The following is a 22002-nucleotide window of genomic DNA, read 5'->3' on the forward strand; positions in this document are numbered from 1 at the left end:
GAGCTGAGATTGCACCACTGCACTCCAGCCTGGGCGACAGAGTGAGACTCCGTCTCAAAAAAAATAAAAAATAAAAAATAAAATAAAATAAAATTTTAAATTAAAAAGTCTATAGCTGATAACATGCTTTTGGTTCCAAATTCAAAAATAAAACAGGTGGCCATGTTCTTTCCAGTCCCTCTCCCACCTTCTTCCACTACACACAGAGAATCAGGGTCGTCAACGTCATGGCACTTTTCAGATCTCAACGTATGTGTGCGTATGTGTGCGTCGCCTACCAACCCCCTCTCTTTTTTTTTTTTAGTACAAGTGACTACATTATTGACTGAATCTGTTTCTTTTTATTTTCTTCACTTAATATATTCTGGAAATGTTTCTATATGAATACATAAAAAGTCTTTTTCTACAGGCTTTGTGTGAATGTATTCGTCTAATGACAGTTACTTATAGTACTTTTAGGATGTTTTCAGACCCAGGCGCAGCCTTTCTTTTTTTTTGAGACAGTCTCGCTGTTCTCCCAGGCTGAAGTGCAGTGGCATGATCTTGGCTCACTGCAAGCTCTGCCTCCTGGGTTCACGCCATTCTCCTGCCTCAGCCTCCAACTAGCTGGGACTACAGGCGTCCACCACCACGCCTGGCTATTTTTTTTTTTTTTTTTTTGTATTTTTGGTTTTCACTGTGTTGGCCAGGGTGGTCTCGATCTCCTGACCTTGTGATCTGCCCGCCTCAGCCTCACAAAGTGCTGGGATTACAGGCGTGATCCACCACGCCCGGCTGGGGCAGCCTTTTTATACAGGTGTTTTAAACAGGTCTTTTGACCTTAATATCTGTCAGCTTTGAACATTTGACACATTGAATCAATAATACCTCTCCATTTTGCAATGATTTCTTAGTCTCTGCTCTGGCCACTGAAGATTACCCACCAGAATTCCGGGGATCAATCTCATACTTGTGTTTTAACTGAAACAGATTCCATAGTATTTGCTTTATTGGATTTTCTATCAAAGTATTTTTTCCTTTAGTGTAAAATTTTGGTTAATTAATTATATCATATTAATAATACTTTCACATGCTTGCCAAAGGTTAAGTAACACAAAAACAAATTATTTGAGCTTCCATTTATTGAGTGCCAATTATGTTCTAGAGGCCATATGTATAGTCTGTAATACTTGAAACAGTGAAGAAAGAAGTAGAAATTATTTGTCTCATTTTATTTTATCTTTTTTTTTTTTTGAGATGGAGTCTCGCTCTGTCTCCCAGGCTGGAGTGCAGTGGCGCGATCTCAGCTCACTGCAAGCTCCGCCTCCTGTATATTTGTCTCATTTTACAGGGGAAAAAAAATGAGGCTCAGAAAAGAGAAAGAGTGGGCTCAAAGTTTCATAGGAAATTTTTTTTTTTTACTTCGAAGGCCACGCTCCTTCCAGTGTATTATGTTCTTTTTCCAATTTAAAGTCAGAAAGCAATTGCCTGGAAACAGGACCAACAGGTGTGTTTTACGCTGAACTTAACGTAAGAAGGATATTTACCTAGAACGCGTTTTGTTTCTCCATGTGAAGTCATTCCTTTTCTAGATGGAGAAGTAGATTCAGAAGTCTTCTTCCTTTTCAAATTGAGTCTATAAAGCAATCGGCAGTTAAAATGTCTAGCCAAAAGTTGTCTGTTACGAAGACGGTAAGGTATTATTCAAAATAAATGTCACTATATTTCTTCTAGTTTTATATATACACACACACACATATACACATACACATGCACATACTCTAGGTATATACATATTAAACTCTAAAATACATGGTCTTTACTTACTGACCTCCTGTGTCCCTAGCTCTAACATGGCAAATTGTACCATCCTCTTAAGCAAAGCTAAATTAGTTGTTATAAAATCTGTGATCAAAATCATTTTCTTTCTATAAAAATACTCTTTCTTATTTAATACAAAAGCTACTTCTATTCCTTCAGGAAGAGAAACAATCTTTTCTATCCCTTCCAATCTCTTCCTAGTCCACAAGTCATTATTTACACCTATGTTGTCCGAAGTCTTTTTTTTTTTTTTTTTTGAGATGGAATTTCACTCTGTCACCCAGACTGGAGTGCAGTGGTGAAAACTTGGCTCACTGCAACCTCTGCTTCCCGAGTTCAAGCAGTTCTTCTACCTCAGCCTCCTGAGTAGCTGGGATTACAGACGCGCACCACCATGCCCAGCTAGTTTTTATATTTTTATTTTATTTTATTATTTAATTTTTGAGATGGAGTTTTGCTCGTCATCCAGGCTGGAGTGCAGTGGCGTTATCTCAGCCTCCTGGGTTCAAGCACTTCTCCTGCCTCTGCCTCCCGAGTAGCTGGAACTACAAGCACACGCCACCATGCCCAGCTAATTTTTTGTATTTTTAGTAGAGACAGAGTTTCACCAAGACCATGGCAGGCTGGTCTTGAACTGCTGACCTCAGGTGATCTGCCTGCCTCAACCTCCCAAAGTGCTGGGATTACAGGTGTGAGCCACCGTGCCCACCCATGTTGTCCAAAGTGTTAAAGCACCCCAGCTTTTGCCTACACATTCTTTCCCCCTGAAACCAACATAAGTATGCAAAGGGAATATCCTGTATCCTTTTGAGACAGGATACAATTAGACTAGACTCATTGTTTACAATATTATTTCCTGCCAGATTCCATTCAAACACCATAAAAGGCAACCTCAGCAATTGGCTTGCATCCCCCCACTGGAACCTCTAGAGATGCAGATGTAACTGTTTCCATACAATGTGCACCCACAATTTGTGGCTTCTTTTTTTTCTTTCTTTTCTTTTTTTTTTTTTTTTTTTTTTTTTTTTGAGAGGGAGTCTCACTTTGTTGCCAGGCTGGAGTGCAGTGGCGCTATCTCAGCTCACTGCAGCCTCTGCCTCCTGGGTTAAGTGATTGTCCTTCCTCAGCCTCCGGAGTAGCTGGGACTACAGGCGCATGCCACCATGCCCACCTAATTTTTGTATTTTTAGTAGAGACAGAGTTTCACCATGTTGGCCAGGATGGTTTTGATTTCTTGACCTTGTGATCTGCCTGCCTCGGCCTCCCGAAGTGCTGGGATTACAGGCATGAGCCACCGCGCCCAAAAGACCTTTAAGTTTAAAAATTACTAAATCTAATGCTATTCCCTTTACCTCATATTTTTTGAGGGAGATGATGTAAAAACATTTTTTTCACATGAACATGGTTTCATTTTTACAAATCTAGAGAGAAAAGTGTTTCATCTTAGTAGCTAAGTCAGTGGAGAGTGAGGTGATTTTTACCTACATTAGAACAGGAACAAGGACATTTGAGAAAAGGAAACAATATGTGTGTGTTCTATGCAATAGGCTGAACACTGGAAAAGGAAACGTGTATGTTCTATTTAATAGGTTCATTATACCGGTTAACCAAGAAGTTACTCAACCCATGAAGCTATTAGCCAATTCCACATGGGTGTTGTATCACATTGACACAAGGTCATCCAGTAATGCCCTTGTCTTTAAGAAAAGGAAACCAAAAATTTGATAGAAAGAGAGTGAGCCTATAAGCCTATAAGCCTATAAGTGGGAGCTAAATGATGAGAACACATGGACGCAGATGAGGGAACAACACACACTGGGGCCTTTTGGAGGGAGGAGGGTGGAAGGAGGAAGAGGGCTAAGCAAAACAACTAATGGGTACTAGGCTTAATACCTGGGTGATGAAATAATCTATACACCAAACCCGCACGACTCACGTTTACCTATGTAACAAACCTGCACTTGTATCCCAAAACTTAAAGTAAAATAAAATAAAATATAATTTCTTAAAAAAGGAAAATCTTAACAAAAAGAAAGTGAGCCTATAAAAATGAATTGTAGTTGTACTTATGTTTATTGATACAGTAGTTTGAGTTATCCCCCCTCAGATAACGACTTTGGAGTGAGAACTGAGATTTGTAAATTTCCATGTTTGGAATTATAGCATATTTAGAGCCGACTTTTGGAAATGACCTCAGAGTGTTTAACTTACAGATAAAGAAATGAAATTCTAATTGATGATTTCCTCAGGGCCGCATCATTACTTAGTGTTACATGGGCATTCTGACCCAGCTGTCTAACTCTCTGGCCTACTTCTTTTCTTAAAGCTCCAATTTAATATGCTTTGACAGTCCGCTTGCTTCAGTGATGGCATGCAAAGAGTAATCTGTGAAGCTATTCCATCTAATCTGGGAACACTTGAAAAATGTTGACTTAATTAATCATAGTTGGAAATCAAACCCAAAGATAGCATAGAGGAAGGGTTTAGTAAATTTACCTAAACTGCCTGGCCTGATGAGGTTTCTCACGGGCTCTGTGCTTTGAGGGATGTGCACACTTGCGTAATTTGACATGACATGCAGTTACACTGTTTATGATTGGCTAAAGCAATATTAAATATCATGTTTTAAAAATGGAAGCAAATTTCTCTTTAGTGAAATGGATTTTTAAATGATTGTATGCATGAAGAAATATTGTGAGTTATATTTAAAGAAATGCCAATAAATTAAAACCGAGAGGAAGCTGAACACTTGCTTGAGCATATGCACACGTAGGTTGAAGATGTAAAACTCACTGGAAATGTTTTTGTTTTGTTAACAGGGTGAACAATTGTGTTGGATTTTCAAATTATAAGTTCTTTCTCCTTTTCTTGGCTTATTCTCTGCTCTACTGCCTTTTTATTGCGGCAACCGATTTACAGTATTTTATCAAATTTTGGACAGTAAGTCATTAACTCGGTAACTCTTTTTTTGGTATACAATAATGATGTAGGCTTTGCAGGACAGAATTATTTCAGACAGAGATTTTATAGACTAGAGCTCATTGACATGCAGTCAGTCCTCATTATTCGCAGATTCTATATTTGTTAATTCACTAAAATGTAATTGTAACCCCCACATCAATACTGACAGCTTTCGTCATCTGCAGACATGTGCAGAGTGGCAAAAACATTGAGTTGCCCCCGTGCCCGTTCCCAGCTGAGGTTGAACAAGACGACGCTTTTGCCTTCTTGCTTCAGCTCTCATACTGTAAACAAGTGTGCTTTCCACAGTCTATTTAGTGCCATGCTTTTTTCCATTTTTGTGCTTTTTGTTGGTGATTTTGCTGTCAAAAAAAGGTCTTCAAGTGTAGTGCTGAAGTGTGGTCTAATGTTTCTAAGCAAAAGAAAACTGATGTGTCTTATGGAGAAAATACATGTATTAGATAAGCTTAATTCAGGCATGAGTTATAGTGCTGTTAGCTATGAGTTCTATATTAACAAATCAATAGTATATATTAAATAAGGTTCATTTAAGCAGAAACACACATAAAACAAGGTTACGCATTGATCAGTTGTCAAAGATGTTGTGACCAGAAGTTCATAGAAACTTAACCTTGTATTTTCCCTAGGAGCAGTTTTTCAGTATTCACAAATTCAATGTTTGTGGAAACTTTATAAAACAAAAGTACTGCGAATAACGAGAATTGATGACTATATAAGATTTTTTCAGGATTTAAAAATAGAAGTATTTTCTTTATGTTTAAGAAGATTATTTTTTAAACTATTATGCCTATAATGTCCTGAGTTTTTATTCAATATTTCTTGATTAGGCTTTATACACTATATATTTTAAATGTAGGCAAAAAGAAATTAACATTGAGGATTTAGGATATCCAGAGGTCCTCCTTGTGAACACCAAATGACAGTAAAAAATCAATTTATCTGCTGCCAGGATTGATTTATTATTTTCATTAAATTAACTCTATTATGGTAAGAATTTCTAAATTGCTAGATTACTTATGTGAGATCTGAACCAAATTAAATACCAAAGAGTTATGGAATGCCTCCTATGTGCCAGTTCTGTTGCTAAGCATAGAAAGACATGAGTGAAGAGGCTTGCTGCTAGTGTTCAAGGAGTCTTTCAGTGTCCAGCTTGAAAAATGATCCCTACTGAATGTCTGGGAGAACATTACCTCACTGCTTCTCCTTCCTGCAGATGACTTTAGTTTCAAACCACAAATACATTTGAAAAGGAATGATCAGAATTTTCACTGTTTGTCAAAAACAAAAACAAAAACAAAAAAAAAAACAAAACAACTGCTGCTGTTGAAAACTGTCAGTGAGGTCTTGTGACCTGTGTCAATCGGTCAGGTACTCCAGGGTATTGAAACGTGAGGAAAAGCCACCTCCTGGCAGCCATGGTGCTTCACTATGTGTCCATAGCCCCATCCCCTCCATTCTAGAGCCATTCCAGGTCTCTTTGGATTTATAAACAAGGAGAGTCTAACTGGTTTTCTTTGAGATGGACTGTTTCAGCCCATGGATATTAAGATTTATTTTAGACAGGTGTTATGCACTGGTGTTGATCTTTTCTGTGGTCCTATTATTTAAGATAGCTTGAAGCATTATTGTGAATGTGTTGTTACATGTATTCATTTAGGTGATGCTGTTGTTTGTAGTAACGTAAAACATTAATAAGGATAGTAACCAAATTGTGCCAGTTAGCCTTCATTCTCTGGCATTATAATGAAACTTTTTAAACATTTGTGATTCTGTAGTATGTTAACAAAACATACTCTGTTAATAAATTTAAAACTACATTTTATAGTTCCATTTATCTTGCTTCTTACTATTACAGTTTATACATATACTACCATAAATTTTCTATGATTTGGTTATGAAAAAAAGTTAATATTCCAAATTTTAATATCATTTTCATATACATATTCTGGTAAACATTTAGTCTGACAAAATGTATACATATTTTTCCTAAACTTTTAACAATAGAGCCACATATTTTTTCATATTAAATTTAAGAAAAATTTTAAGAAAAAATCTTACTAATTTACTTATAAAAGTAGGGGAATACATATCCCTTTGACAAAACATTTTATTTTCTTCCTTTCTTTGTAGAATGGCCTACCTGATACTCAAGCCAAGTTCCATATTATGTTTTTATTCTTTGCTGCAGCTATGTTTTCTGTCAGCTTGTCTTCTCTGTTTGGCTATCATTGTTGGCTAGTCAGCAAAAATAAATCTACATTAGGTGAGTATCCAATTATTGTAGTTGACAGAACTTTAAGTACATATACCAACATTCATTGACAGTTGCTATGTGATTAAATGCCAACCTGCCCTGAAGTGGTAAAAATCATTTTTATTTTCCTCATTATTTTTTTGATATATCACTTAGACACATATAGGTTTGTTCATTCCATATATTGATTGTCTCTTATATGTATATATGCATATATATATACACACACACACACGCACGCACACACACACAGTGGTGAGCAGGGGCAAAACAGTCTAGTGAGGGGCACAAAAATTAATAGCCAAACATAAAAGTGATTACAAAATGCAAATGCTTTGAAGAAAATAAAAGGATGCTGAGGTATGAATAAAAGGATGGGGATGGTGGAAGGAAGCCTGTGTAGAATGAGTGGTCAGGGGAGAGCTTATCACAACAAAAAGTACTTAACCTAAGAAGTCAGCTATAGAAAAAGCCAGAACATGTATGTTTAAAAGCCATACAGATATCGGAGGCAGCAAAAGCAGTGCTTACAGGGAAATGTATAGCTGTAAATAACTATATTTAAAAATGAAATACCTCTATTAATAACTTTATACCTTAAGGAACTAGAAGAAGAGCAAAGTAAAACCAAAGTCAGCAGAAGGAAGGAAATAATAAAGACAGGAGATAATAGAAATAGAGTATTAAAAAATAGAAAAACAATAAAATCAATAGTTGGTTCTTTTTTAAAAAGTCAACAAATATGACATCCCTTGGCTAGCAAGAGAAAAAGAGAAGACTCATCACAGAAATCAGAAATGGAGGTGAGGACATTACTACTGACTTTATGGAAATAAAAAGGCCAAGAAAATACCGTGAACTATTGTCTGTCAAAAAATTAGGCAACCTAGATAAAGTGGACACATTTCCAGAAACACACAGACTACCAGATTGACTCAAGAAGAAGTAGAAAATCAGAGCAGACCTGTAAGAAGTAAAGTGATTGAATCAGTAATCAAAAAAACTCACAACAAAGAGAAAAGCCCAGAACAAAATGGCTTAACTGATGAGTTCTGCCAAACACTTAATGAAGAATTAACTTCTTCTCAAACTCTGCTAAAAATTAGAAGAGAAGGGGACACTCTCTGACTCATTCTATGAGGCCAACATTGCCCTGATACCAAAACCAGAGACACAAACATCACAAGAAAACTATAGACCAATATGAATATAGATGAAACGATTGTTAACAAAATATTAGCATACCAAATCCAACAACATATTAAAAGGCTTACACAACCATGATCAAGAGGGATTTATCCCAGGAATGCAAGTAGGGTTTAATATATGAAAATCAATCAGTGGTAATATACCACATTAATAGAATGAAGGAAATAAAAATGGAAAATCTTAAGGAATTCACAAAAATGATTAGCTAATAAGCAAAATATGAAATTTGCGTGATTTAAGATCAGTATGGAAAAAATTAATGCAGAAAAAGTACTTGACAAAATCCAACATCCTTTCAAGATTAAGAAAAATTGTACTTAGACTAGGAAAAATAAGGAACTCCTTCAACCTGATGAGGAGATAAAGGGCATTTGTGAGAAATCTACACCTAACATCATACACAACAGTGTAAAACTGAAAGCCTTGTTTCTAAGATCAGAAACAAAACAAGGATGCTCCTCTTCACTACTTCTGTTCCACATTGTACATAAGTTCTAGCCAGAGTAATTAGTCAAGGAAAAGAAACAAAGGCATTGAAAAGAAATAAGTAAAACTATTTTAATTTACAGATAACATGATCTTATGTATAGAAAACCTTAAGGAATTCACAATTAAAATGCTTAGCTAATAAGCAAAATATGAAATTTGCTTGATTTAAGATCAGTATGAAAAAAATCAGTTATATTGCTGTGCACTAGCAATAAACCACCCAAAAAGGAAATCTAGAAAATTCCATTTGAAAAGGCATCTAAACAAATAAAATAGGAATAAATTTACCAAGGAGGTGCATATAACACTACTAGCACACTGAAAACTACAAAACATTGCTGAAACAAATTAAAGAAGACATCCCATGTTCATGGACTTGGAAGACCTTATATTGTTAAGATGGCAGTATTACCCACCCAAAGTGATTTACAGATTCATTGCAATTTTAATGGCTTTTTTTTTGCATCAATGGAAAGGCCAATTCTCAAATTCTTGTGGAATGGCAAGAAGCCCCACATAGTCAAAACAGTATTCACCAAAAAAAGAACAAACCTGGAAGACTCACATTCTTGATTTCAAAACTTACTATAAAACATACAGTAATCCAAACAGTGTGGTGTTGGCATAAGGATGGACATATAGACAAATAAAATAGAATTGAGAGTCCAGAAATAAACCCATACATCTTTAGCAAATTGATTTTCGACAGGGGTGCCAAAACCATCCAGTGAAGAAAGAATAATATATTTGAGTTGCACAAGGACAACTCATTATCCACATGGCAAAAAATAAACTTGTATTCCTACCTCACATCATACAAAAAATTAAGTCAAAATGGATCAATGACCTAAATGAAAGAGCTAAAACTGTAAACTCTTAGAAGAAAATAGAGGGATAAATCTTCAGGACTTTGAATATGACAGTGAATTCTTAGATATAACATCAAAAGCATGAGCAACAAAGAAAAAATAGGAAACTTACACTATCAAAATTAAAAACTTACATGCATTAAAAAACACAAGAAAGTAAAAAAACAAACTGCAGAAGGAGAATAGTATTTCCAATTCATTATCTGATAAGGGCCCTACTATCCAGAATATGCAAAGAAATCTTGTAACTCAACAACAAAAAGATACAAACACACCTGTTAAAATATTGGCAAAAAATTTGAATAGACATTTAAACAAACATTCCTCCAAAGAAAATATACAAATGGGGAAAATAAAATTTTAGGTTTTTCATTTCAGCATTATGCAAGAAGAATATGTAGTATTATGAAAGGAATGTTGATGACCTCGTTCACATCTCACTCCATCATTTATTTGTTGTTTGAGAAATCCCAGCACAGAAAAATATGCTCAACATCATTAGTCATTAGGAAAATGCAAATCAAAATCACATTGGGGTACCACTTTACACTCACTAGGATGGCTACAATTTTTTTTTAAAAAGTCTTGGTGAGGATGTAGAGAAATTGAAACCTTCCTACTTTGCTTGTGGGAATATAAAATGGTGCCACCACTGTGAAAAACAGTTTGGCAATTCTTTTAAAAGTTAAACATAGAATTACCATATGAACCAGCAGCTACACTCCTAGGTATATACCCAAGAGAATTGAAAACAGGGACTGAAAGAGATACTTGTATACCATTGTTCATAGCAACACTACCCACAATAATCAAAAGGTTGAAACAACCTAAATGCCCATCCAAGGATGGAGGAAATGTGGCATATCTATACAATGGAATATTAACCATAAAAAGGAATGAAGTCCTGATACACATGGATGAACCTTGAAAACATGCTAAGTGAAAGAAGTCCATCACAAAAGATTACATATTATGATTCCCTTTTTTATGAAATATCCAGAATAGGTAGATCTGTAGAGGAAAATCACATTAGTGATTACTAGGGAATAAGGAAATAGGGGAGTAGGGAGTGACAGCTTAATGGATATGGAGTTTCTTTTGGAGTGATGAAAATATTTAGAAATTTGATATAGGTGGGAAGTGCACAAAATTGTGAATATATTACATTCTGTTGAACACTTTAAAAAGTCTAATTTTACACTCTGTGAATTTCACCTCAATTGAAAATAAAAGACCCTACAGGAAAAGAGAAAAAAAACTAGGAATATTTGAGAAACACTCCATGTGGCTGAAGCATAGAACGCTAAAGATTGAGAAATACATTAATGAGATTTGAGAGGCAATCAAGGACTAAGCTATGTAGAGTTTCTAGGCCAAAGTTAGGAGTTTGAGAATGCAACCAGGACCACAAATGCTTATGATCATAAAGGACACTCCAAGCTGTGAGCTTCGGTTATTATAATATGCAATGAGGATTAATTACAGTGCGTAGTCAATTAGTGTTCATTTTCAGTATTCTGAAATGAAACATTACAGAATTCTGAAATTAAATCATTACACCAAATACTATTAGGGTGAAACTACTGATAAAATAAAGTAATTTCTAAGCCCAGGAATTTTATTTCAAATTATGTGTTAGGCAGTTAAATTATAATTCGTCAAAAGTAAATTTATTGTTTCTAGAGGTTTTTAACTTCTGGAAACTTCTAGATTTAACTTGTAGCACTGAAAGGACTTCCCCTGGATAATATGGTCCTATGAAATGTTTTAGAAAAAACTGTATATCCTGGGATGAAGAATGCTAAGGATCTTGCAAATGACCACATTTTTTCATAGTGCCTAATTCTGCTGGTTAGATTTTCCTTTTTAACATAATGGAGAAAAATCATTATACCTCCATGTTCATATTCCAAAAATAAAATGTTAGATTTTGCATTTCAGCATGATTCAAGAAGAAAATGTAGTATTTTTGAAGGAATGTTGATGACCTGTATTCAAGTCTCACTCTGTGTGTGTTTGTTGTGTGACCTTAGGCAAGTCCCAGAGCCTCTTTGAACCAGCTTTCATATGCAGAATGAGCATCACCAGATGCAATACATGGTTCTGGACTGGATCGTGGTTTGGACAGACTAGTTCAAAAGTACATTTTATAGTCAGCTGGAAAAATTGTATTAGATGAGAACCAGTTTCAATGAAATTGTAAAATGCTTAGCCAGACATGGTGGCATGGCACCTGTTATTCCAGCTACTTGGAAGGGTGAGGCAGAAGAATTACTTGAGCCTGGGCATTCGAGGCTACAGTGAGCTATGATCATACCACTGTACTCCACTCTGGGCAACAGAGTGAAACCCTGACTCAAAAAAAAAAAATGGATTTACTGAAAAACAAGTGGAATGTGTGTAAAACATTGTCTCATTTTGGTTTTCTTAAAAAATACACCTGTAGATTTGTATATCTATATCTGTGGATCCATCCATTTATCTATCGTTCAAAAGATTCAGAAGATGCAGTTTTAATTTATTTGCTAGTTTGTATTTTCTGATTTTCTACAATGCATATGTACTGTTATAATAAAAAGGCATATTTTACAATTAAAATAGATACATCTTATGATATTTTAAAACAGAATGGACACCCTGTATTTCATGGGTGTTGATAGGCACATAAGCACTCACAGTCAGCTAGCCATTGATTTGCAGTTTCTTCATTTACTTCAGTTATTGCTAAATATTCAGGATTACTAGTAAATATGTTCTTTACTCATGTGATTCCTTTACCATCTTTTTTAGAGGCATTCAGAAGTCCAGTATTTCGACATGGAACAGATAAGAATGGATTCAGCTTGGGTTTCAGTAAAAACATGCGACAAGTTTTTGGTGATGAGAAGAAGTACTGGTTGCTACCCATTTTTTCAAGGTACTCTTTTGTGAAAATTTTCAGGCTCTAACTAATGAAAATAATATAGCAAAAGATAGTTTCAGGAAAAGCCTCTAGTTCCATAGACTTGCAATTCTGTGTAGGAACTCTTATTTTTTAAAAGTATTGTTCTGTGATTCACTGTAATATCACGTAGAAGTCAGTTAATTCATCATCTTCCTAAACACTATGTTGAACTCAATGTCTAATACACAATTTTTTTTTTTTTTTTTTTTTTTTGCCTATAGTATAGCATGTTCTACTCTCAGACATCAGCATTTTGGCAGGGTTTCACTCTGTTGTCTTTCGTATGGTTCAGTTCTAAATTTTTGTTTTAATTCTAGTCTAGGTGATGGCTGCTCCTTTCCAACTTGCCTTGTTAACCAGGATCCTGAACAACCATCTACTCCTGCAGGGCTGAGTTCCACAGCTAAAAAGTAATCTCATATATTTTTTTTTCATTTTACTTTCAAATAATGTATTTTACCATATTGTGTCTTTTGGTTACATGTTCCTTTGAAAAAAAATTAAGACCATAAGAGAATTTCCTGCAATAGTTTCCACTTGAAATGAGGGAAAAAAGAAAGTATGATTGAGGAGGGATACATTAGAAGCTTCAATTATACTTGTAAAATGGTATTATTAATCTAAGTGTGAGTAAAAAGGTGTTAATTCTCTATACATTTTGGTTGACTGAAATCTTATTTTATGAATGTAGTGCTTAAAAGAAAAAAAAATGTAAGTCAAAGTTAGCTACCCACTGCTCAGTTAGGCAGACAGGGTAAAATTGCCCCTGACCCGCCCTGTCTTTCCTCTCTGTGGTAACTGGTAAAGAAACTTGAGGCTTTTGGAGATCAAATGGACAATTCCATTTTAATGTATATTATGGGCTTAGTGCCCTTGAGAGACCTCTAAAGATTATCTGAGCCATTTCTGTGGACAGAGGAGCCAGAGTCTTGGAAATTCATTGTCTGGAGGATTTTGCTCCAGCTTTAAGTTTGTTTTGATTCCAGACTATCAAGAATTTGAGGTTGGCCTCGGAAAGACCTTACATTTGATTCTGAATGTGCTACTAACTGGCAAAAGGAAAAATTACTTAAACTTTTAAAATGCTATGTATGAATTTCCAATGGTTTGAAACACCAATTTTTATATCTTTGTGACAGATTTGAGTATAACCATTCCTCTAATTTTTAAATGAAAGCCAGTAGCAAAAGCATAACCATAATATAATTCTTCATTAAATGTTAGAGCTTTTTTTAGTTGCTTCAGTGCCACATACACAGTAATCCACACCAACACTCCATATTGAACATTTCTTATTGATCACAGTACCTTTTCCTAGGGAGCCTGGAGTGACCCCATAAACCTCAAGGCGGTGTTCCTGGTAGCCATTCTAAAGTACTTGTTGTTGTTGTTTGTTGGTTTGTTTTAGTTTTAGTTTTGAGACAGGGTCTCACTTGTCACCGAGGCTGGAGAGCAGTGGAGTGATCATGGCTCACTGTAGCATGACCGCCCAGGATCAAGTGATCCTCCTGCCTCTGCCCTTTGAAATTGGGAATTAAATTTAAAAGGAATTTATATTTAAAATCCTTTTAAATTGTCAAAAGAGATGAAAGGTATTTGTCACCCCATCCCTAGAGTGAGCTATGTACAGCCAGACCCTACCAGTTAGTGAAGGTGCCCGGTGTATGTATTTCACAGGGACATTCAAGGGCATCAGAGGTTTTTACTAGATCATGCCTTGTGCATTTGGGCTTGAAAATCCCACAGAGCTAAATGTTTATGGTTTTTCATATACCTCAGTGCAGAAAAATCTAGTTTTAATAAATTATTCAGAATATGTTTCAAGCTTGTACAAAATTCAGTAGTAGTTTATAATACTTTTTTGCCCTTTGTGTTTTTTAAATAATTTAAGAAATTATTTTGGTTTTAGAGATAATATTTCTCCTTCCACTAAGGGCACCATGAGATTTGGGAGAAATCTTAGTTCTGACACTGTTACCCAACTAGGTGATCTTGAAGAAGTAATCTTTTGAGGGCTCTGTTTCCTTTGAATGTTGAGGTCAGATTTAGACAGCTAAAGTCTCTTTCTTCTGTAGGATTGTACTATCTCCCATGTTTAGCCCATATAAAATTTTTGTGGCAAGTTCTGCTCTCTTCTGTACTCCAGAGTTGAATATCTTGCTGTCTACTTGACATATGCACTTGGACACCTAAAAATCATCTCCAAATAAACAGGTTCAGAGCAGAACTTTGAATTTGATTCCCAGCCATGTGTACCCTCATCACCACCCTAAACCGGAATCTCCTCCGTGCTTCCATATATCAGTATTAGTGACCTCCATTTTCCCATGTGTTCATGCTAGAAACTGTGGGGTCATCCTGGATTCCTCTCTTTCAATTACTTTGTATTTACTGCATTTGCAAATCCTATCAGATGTCTCTTTAAAGTATATCTATAATCTGAATACTTTCTAACGACCTACAAGGCGTCTTTCCTGGTCCTAGCCGTCATCCCTGCTCCCATGGATTACTTCAGTAGTTTTCTAACTGGTCTAACATTTTTGCCCCACTCCAATCTATTTTCCCTTCAGAATATAAGTCAGATTGTGTCACTCTTCTACTGAAAGCTCTGTTAGTTTCCCATGTTACTCAGAATAAAAGCTAATGAATGTCCGTTCCATCACTTAACAAGACTGTCTGATCTGACCCCAAACAGTCATTCTTTTTTTTTTTTTTTTTAATGGAGACAGAGTCTTCCTGTCTCTATTAACAGCCTGTTGCCCAGGCCGGAGTGCAGTTCTGTGATCATAGCTCACTGCAGCCTCAAACTCCTGGGCTCAAGCAATCCTCTCCCCTTCGCCTTCTGGATGTCACTGTTTTTTACTTTCCTTTCACTCACAATCCTCAGACACACAGATCTTGCTTTTTCTCACATGGACCAAGCATGTTCCTTATATAGTGCCTTGTCCTTGCTAATTCCCTTTCCTTGCCATTCTTCCTCCAGATCTGAGTGAGCTGTGTCTTCTCTTCATTTATATTCTGTTCAGGCGTAACTTCAGAATAGAGGCAGTCTTTGATAACCCTTTGTAAAATAGTAACTTTCTCTGCCACTTCCTGTTACACTAATTTTTTTTTTTCTTTCTTTTTTTTGAGACAGAGTCTCACTCTGTCACCCCGTCTGGAGTGCAGTGATGCAATCTCGGCTCACTGTAACCTCTGTCTCCCAGGTTCAAGCAATTCTATTGCCTCAGCCTCCCCAGTAGCTGGAATTACATGTATACCACAATGCCCGGCTAACTTTTGTATTTTTAGTAGAGATGGGGTTTCACCATGTTGGCCAGGCTGGTCTCAAACTTCCTGACCTCAAGTGATCCACCTGCCTCAGCCTCCCAAAGTGCTGGGATTACAGGCGTGAGCCACTGTGGCCAGCCTGATTTTTTCAGTTGTTATAGCTCTTATTATCACCTGACTTATTTCATTTGTGTATATGTATATATGTGTATATATAGATATATACATACACACACACAAAATTTATTTTTCTTCCTCAATAACAGTGAAATTTCCATGGAACAGTGATTTTGTTTGTTAAAGTGACAGGTACTCAATAAATATTGTTGAATGAATGGATTCTTGCCCTTTGCTAGAGTCCTGTTAGCAGTAATGAATCTTCAGAGTCCCTAAACCAGGATCTAGTTAGTCTTCTGTACCTGTTATATGGTCCCTTTCTTGAAGAGTAATAATTAAAGTAAGATATTTTGTATAATATATTTAAACCTGTATGGAGATAGGCTGTTTTCTATTTTTTAAGATTTACCTCCAAAATTTTAATAAGGAGTTGTTAAAGCTACACAAAATTGAAATATTCTAAAATTTTAGATATGAGGTAATTAAGAAGAAAAAGCATACCCATATATCCTTTAAAAACATAATAGTTACTATATATAGTTGAACTCAAATATGTGAAATTATTCTTGAAAGAATTTTAAGTAGCTTTTTCTTTTGAATACTATACAATTACTATTTCAGAACATTCTAAAACATCACTAATAGTTTCTATGCCAATAATGTTTCCTAAGTGAAATATTTTTATGTATATTTTTTCATGCCATCCAATATGTTGATGTATGGCATTTCCACCTAAATTTTAAAGAAAATACTTCTTACAAGACTCCTCACTCCCCAGACTGAACATTGGGTTTGTAAGACCTGATAATTTCAGATGTGTTTTATATTCCTACAAGATAGTTTGCTCAAATTTTTTGTTTCAGTTTTACAGAAGAAGATAGAGAAAATCGTGTTCAAGACCATTTAGGCCACTTTAGAAGCTGTAGGCCAGTTTTTCTTCAACTTTGTCTTCCTACCATGACATTCATATTTTCTTCCATATCCACATATCACTTACAAAATTAATAGTTTTCTGTATTTAAATTGGCACTTATGCTTATTTTTAAACCAAAGTTTATACCACTCTCATAAATGAGAAACTGGCATAGCTTTCTATAAATAGAATATAACTTTAAAAATAGGGCAGGCGTGGTGGCCCATGCATGTAATCCTTGCACTTTGGGAGGCTAAGGCAGGAAGATCACTTGAGACCAGGCGTTTGTGATCAGACTGGACAACATAGGGAGACCACTCTACAAAAAAACAAAACAAAATAATTAGCTGAGGGTGGTGGTGTGGTCCCAGCTACTCAGGAGGCTGATAGGGGAGGATTGATTGAGCCAAGGAGGTTGAGGCTATGACTGCACCTCTGCACTCCAGCCTGGGGAACAGAGTGAGAATCTGCCTCAAACATAAATACATACATAAAATTGATAATAAAATACTAAGTTCTAACTACCTGCTAAAGCCTGGGGCTGAGGACTGTTCTCTGGAGATTTGCCACTGTTAGAGATTGTCATCTTACCGTAAGCAGAAGGAAAAGAGACTGAAGAGAGAACGCTTTTCTCACCACTAGTCAGTGCTATTTAATGTCTTCTTCTTGTATTCCCCACATTATTTTGTGTACCTCCTGCAATCATCTTGCACTGCAAGTGGTTTTGCTTCCATACATTGAGAAACAATCAACTTTACTATCAAAAATTAGCTTATGATGATTTTGATGATTATTCAATTATTATTCAGTTCCGAAAACCATCAGTTTCCTGCAAAGCCATTGAGAGAGTCCCAGAGCCACCTTCTTACTGATTCTCAGTCTTGGACGGAGAGCAGCACAAACCCAGGAAAATGCAAAGCAGGTAAGGGTGTGCTTGTTTGGCTATCTTTTGATATATTTTATTTTTAGAAGGTAAACATGGTTTTTAAAAAATCCATTATATTACCCACAGACTTTTTCTTAATTTGGAGTCAGATTCCCATTCTAAATTCAGAATTATTTTCAGAGAACTATTCATGAGGTTCGTTAATACCTGTTAGCAGCAGAAAATCATTTTGTGAAAGATGGATCTGCATTGCCTTTTTTCTGTTTAAAGAACCAAATCTTTATCACATTCCTCAAGTAAAATGATAGAAGTAAATTCAAAATATAAAGTATAAAAGTGAAAAAAACTACAATCAAATCAGATAGTAGAAAAATATCTACTGAAAAGGACCTTAAATTATTCAGTTCTTTTACTCTAAGATTTCTGTCCAATTTCAAAATGTCTGAGTAAAGTTATTGCGTAATTACCATAACTTCAGCTGCCTGAGATTTCTTCATATCTCACTCACATTCCTCTTGTTACTGTTGTTGATTTAATCTTTTGTTTTCTTCAGTCAGTGTAGTTTATTAGCAAGGAACAAGCAAGGCTTCAAAGTCAGACCTGATTTAAAAATCCTAATTTAGGCTCCCAGTAGTGTGTGATATTTGTTACGTTACCCAACATCTTTTAGACTTAGCTTCCTTCTTTTCCAAAGACTACCTATTTCTCAGTGTTGGTAAGGAGTAGACAAAATAGGGTGATCATACATGCATATGTGTGCACGTATGTGTGGTGTCCACATAAAGGAGTTCAAGCCATACATCTATGATTAAGGTGTTATTAGCCAGAAAATCTTCAGACTGACTACTAACCTTTTCTCCTTCATTTCTAGTCTTTTCAAATAAACCGGTCAATGTTTTAAAATGTAGTGAACCAAAGTCAGACAACATGAGAGTTTGAGGAAACCTTTGGGATTTAGTGGTAGTGAAAAACAAATGGATGATCCCAAGTAAATATTCTAGTCATTTCATATATTATCAGTCGTCTTCTCCTAAAATACAAGCTTTCTTTAAATAGCCTTATTTTTAACAAATATATTTTCCTCCCAGAGAGTCCCATGATTTGACTATTCATAATTTGGTCACTCTCTCGACCTTCAAATATGCCATTTCACTTTCTAATCTATGGCAAGGACTAGGCATTGCCTAAACAAACTTTGATGACACCAATTTGTTCTTTGAATCCATCAGTTTCCTTAGAGGCAGAGAGGTGAGAAATAGTTGGGGGTCAATTGTTGAGAAGTGGAAAAAAAGCAACTCCTCTTCATCCAGAAGGGATTCACGTTTCATCTTATATAATTTGTATTAACGTAGCAGTGGTTTCTTAATTTTCACATGCTGTTATAATTCTTCGGCATGTTTGATTAATTTTTTTGTTAGTTGGATGGGTGAAATGAAGAACTACTTAAAAGTTTAAAAGATGGTGTATAGGAAGGAAAAGAAACAAGAAAAATGAGGTGAGAAAGCGCTCAAAGATTGGTTTGACTAGAATGAGGTTGGTAGAGGAAGAATTTGGAAATGTCGATGTAACCTGATGTTAGCAGTGTGGGTCAATATATCTTTCATTATTGTGTTCCTCTACTTCCTCAGATGTATATTTGTTTTTAGTGTTTTGTGTGTGTGGTAGAAAGAGATAGTGGTTGTAACTGACACTGTGTAAGGGGTGTGTGTGTTTCTGTATAACCATCTTATATATACCCTTATTGTGTACAAGGCACCTTTGGAAGTCTACCAAGGGATTCATAATTCTTAGATGAATAACAAGTTTTTGCTTATTTGTTCAAAAGCAACCAAAAATGCTAACTTATGTTCTTTCATTAAGGTATGAGCAATCCTGCGTTAACCATGGAGAATGAGACTTAACTCTTCAAGCAAGATAAATTCATACTTTACAAAAGTACGATAATTTTCCCTTTATTTTGTATTTTTAACAGTCTTCTAATTTTCTTAGGGTAAATAGTTTCCATAAACATTTTTATTAATTTATGAGTGACTTATATAGAAGATATTTTACCTGACTTGTGAGATTGCATTAGCCATGCTGAGGCTTCTGAGCACAGACCTAGCTTCAGTATTAGCTGGTATTTAGGTTAACTTGATGAATTATAGAAATAAGTTGATGAACAAAAGTCATTTTATAGTAATGCATTAAGTGGCAGGGATCAATCCTAAAATCCTGAACTATACGTAAAAATTATCTTGTCACTTATAAAGTGAAATTAGAAATTAGAGTAATTATTTTTAATTTTTCTTCATTTTTCAGAATATATACAGTGGTCATATCCTTGACCATCCATTAGGAAACTCTCACTGAGTCTAAGTGCAATATAATTATATCTCATTAAAGTACTCATTAGCACACTGTCATTCCCATTTTTGGGTCACAGTAGGGCCTTATAGCATATGTTAACCTTAAAATGATAGGTGTTCCAAATCATTTTCTTTAAACCTTATTTTTTTTTAAAAACCCAGCAGTTCCAAATCAGTTTCTTTAACATATGATCTGTTTGTAAGCCTGCAGTCAATAAAAAGCTATAGTAAGGAACCCCTTTGGAACAAACAACTATATAATAAACAATTTACAGAGCTGAATATTAAAGGTAGCAAGATAACTCTCTATTTACAAAACTGCAATCTAGAATCCTAAAGTCTATGAAAAGCAAGAGATTCATTTGTAAAACAAAATGATTTGCATCAAAGTTCATGGATACCTGTTTTTATTTGCTCTGGTTTTGATAAATTAGTCATGTATTGTAATAGCAAAATGCTGATCTGGCAATTTGCCAGCTGACTAGTATCTGATTTTGGGAAGACCAGGATCAGCTCTGAATATCTGATGCTACAATAAGTCAGACTGACCATAACTGCTAAAATAGTAAATTTAATCTGAATTTGATTAAATGGCAAAGACACATTATTATATTTCTGAAAATAATTTTAGAATGGAACTATAGCAAATATGAGTCACTAGCCAATACCACAAATAACATATTAAACAGAACATAGTTCTGTAAAACAGAATTTCACAGGATTTTTTTCAATATTTTGAAGACATCAGTTACAATAACTGTTGTTTTTAAGGTCAGTGCTATTAGGAATTTTTCTGTGTGTTAAGCGTTTTACATAGTTACATGGTAATATATAAAAGCCATCGAGAGTTCCCAGTATTTTGACATAATACCAGCATTGTGTTTATCTCCAACACCTTGCACAATGCCAGACACATAGTAGGTTCTCAACATTTGACGGATAAGTGACAAAATAAAAACATTGAAATTAAAAATCTGACAGAAACTTGATTTTATTAATTCAAATATGACATTAGCAGTCATAATCACAAAATGGCAGCATGAATCAGTGCTATAGATCTAAAAATGCACCCCTGATTTTCTGATGTAATGTTTCTATTCTATTGATATAACCAGTTGCAGTAACATGTTTTGTTTTCTTAATTTTCCCTAAAGTAGCTAATAGACACTGGAGTTTTAAAAATAATTTTTTTCCTGCGTTGCATCTCAGATTTGCAATTCATTCAAATTGTATTTATATCAAATAATAGTCTGATATTGATATGCCTAACTTATATTAAATATCTTCATATTGGCCGGGCACGGTGGCTCATGCCTAGTAATCCCAGCACTTTGGGAAGCTGAGACGGGTGGATCACAAGGTCAGGAGCTCAAGACCAGCCTGACCAACATGGTGAAACCCTATCTCTACTAAAAATACAAAAATTAGCCGGGTGTGGTGTGGCATGCCTGTAATCCCCGCTACTCAGGAGGCTGAGGCAGGAGAATCAACTGAACCCGGCAGGCGGAGGCTGCAGTGAGCCGAGATCACGCCACTGCACTCCAGCCTGGGAGCCTGGGTGACAGAGCAAGACTCTTAAAAAACAAATAAACAAAAAACAAACAAACAAAAAAACTTCATATTTTCTCTCCTATTTTTGAACTACATTAGTAAATGATACCACCTTTTTATAAAATATTTGTTTGTTCAGCAGTTTCCAGATGGTTATAATGTGCCTAAACCCATAGTTAGTACTGAAAAGTAAATTAAATTTAGCTTACCAACCTTTCCTATCATATGGTATAAATAAAAAAATGCTGGCCGGGCATGGTGGTTCACACTTGTAATTTCAGCACTTTGGGAGGCCAAGGCAAGCAGATTGCTTGAGCTAAGGAGTTCAAGACCAGCCTGAGCAACATGGTGAAATCCCATCTCTACCAAA

The 22002-nt window shown here is 35.5% G+C and overlaps 1 protein-coding gene across 3 annotated transcripts in view; it reads left to right on the forward strand.

Moving 5' to 3' along the window:
• The window catches only part of ZDHHC2 (zinc finger DHHC-type palmitoyltransferase 2), a 91113-nt gene that overhangs the window by 65987 nt on the left and 3124 nt on the right, over positions 1 to 22002 (forward strand). For all 3 annotated transcript variants that reach the window (XM_015144810.3, XM_015144809.3, XM_077943048.1), the window contains exons 7-12: positions 4620 to 4740; positions 6913 to 7045; positions 12394 to 12520; positions 12865 to 12957; positions 17657 to 17769; positions 19594 to 19668. In XM_015144810.3, coding sequence (XP_015000296.1) covers positions 4620 to 4740; positions 6913 to 7045; positions 12394 to 12520; positions 12865 to 12957; positions 17657 to 17769; positions 19594 to 19634 — 628 coding nt within the window. In that variant the 3' untranslated portion in view covers positions 19635 to 19668. The remainder of the gene's footprint in view (positions 1 to 4619; positions 4741 to 6912; positions 7046 to 12393; positions 12521 to 12864; positions 12958 to 17656; positions 17770 to 19593; positions 19669 to 22002) is intronic.

Source organism: Macaca mulatta, chromosome 8, assembly GCF_049350105.2.
Source record: "Macaca mulatta isolate MMU2019108-1 chromosome 8, T2T-MMU8v2.0, whole genome shotgun sequence".
NCBI lineage: Eukaryota > Metazoa > Chordata > Mammalia > Primates > Cercopithecidae > Macaca > Macaca mulatta.